The sequence below is a fragment of the Carassius carassius genome, chromosome 34 (assembly GCF_963082965.1).
Source record: "Carassius carassius chromosome 34, fCarCar2.1, whole genome shotgun sequence".
NCBI lineage: Eukaryota > Metazoa > Chordata > Actinopteri > Cypriniformes > Cyprinidae > Carassius > Carassius carassius.
In genome coordinates, this window is record NC_081788.1 from 7,904,910 (window position 1) to 7,905,322 (window position 413).

At 37.5% G+C, this 413-nt stretch overlaps 1 protein-coding gene across 5 annotated transcripts in view; it reads right to left on the reverse strand.

Moving 5' to 3' along the window:
* Positions 1–207: 207 nt before the first annotated feature.
* The window catches only part of LOC132115417 (zona pellucida sperm-binding protein 4-like), a 2,025-nt gene continuing 1,819 nt past the window's right edge, over positions 208–413 (reverse strand). For all 5 annotated transcript variants that reach the window (XM_059523888.1, XM_059523887.1, XM_059523885.1 and 2 more), the window contains 2 exons: positions 397–413; positions 208–319 (listed from right to left, as the gene is read on the reverse strand). The exon at positions 397–413 is cut by the window's right edge and continues 56 nt beyond it. In XM_059523888.1, coding sequence (XP_059379871.1) covers positions 243–319; positions 397–413 — 94 coding nt within the window. In that variant the 3' untranslated portion in view covers positions 208–242. The remainder of the gene's footprint in view (positions 320–396) is intronic.

Here is a 413-nt window from a genome sequence, read left to right on the forward strand (position 1 = left end):
GAAAAAAATATTGCTACAAGTGTGACTGCATCTTATAAATTATTAATATTAATAGTGTTCATTGTCTGGCTGACTACATCTTGTATTAATTTTTCTAAAAAATCCTGTCATGCGTGCACAAACTGACAGTCACCGCTAAGGTACTACTAAATATTGTAGAAACGGGTTTTCTAAAAAGTTGACAATAGACAAAAAGATACCTCAGGGTTCTGCAAAGTTTATTTAAAAGAAAACCACTAGATTTACATGACCAGAGTAACTTCTCCACTAGAAACCACAGTCTGCTCCCCAGAGATGGCCTTGATATGGGTGTCTCTTCCTGAAAGGGAATGTTAGAAGTGAGAACACGCTTACAAAATGCTCAGTTCCTCTAGTCAAGAGGAAGCAAGAACTCACGTTTCCTGGTGCAGCTT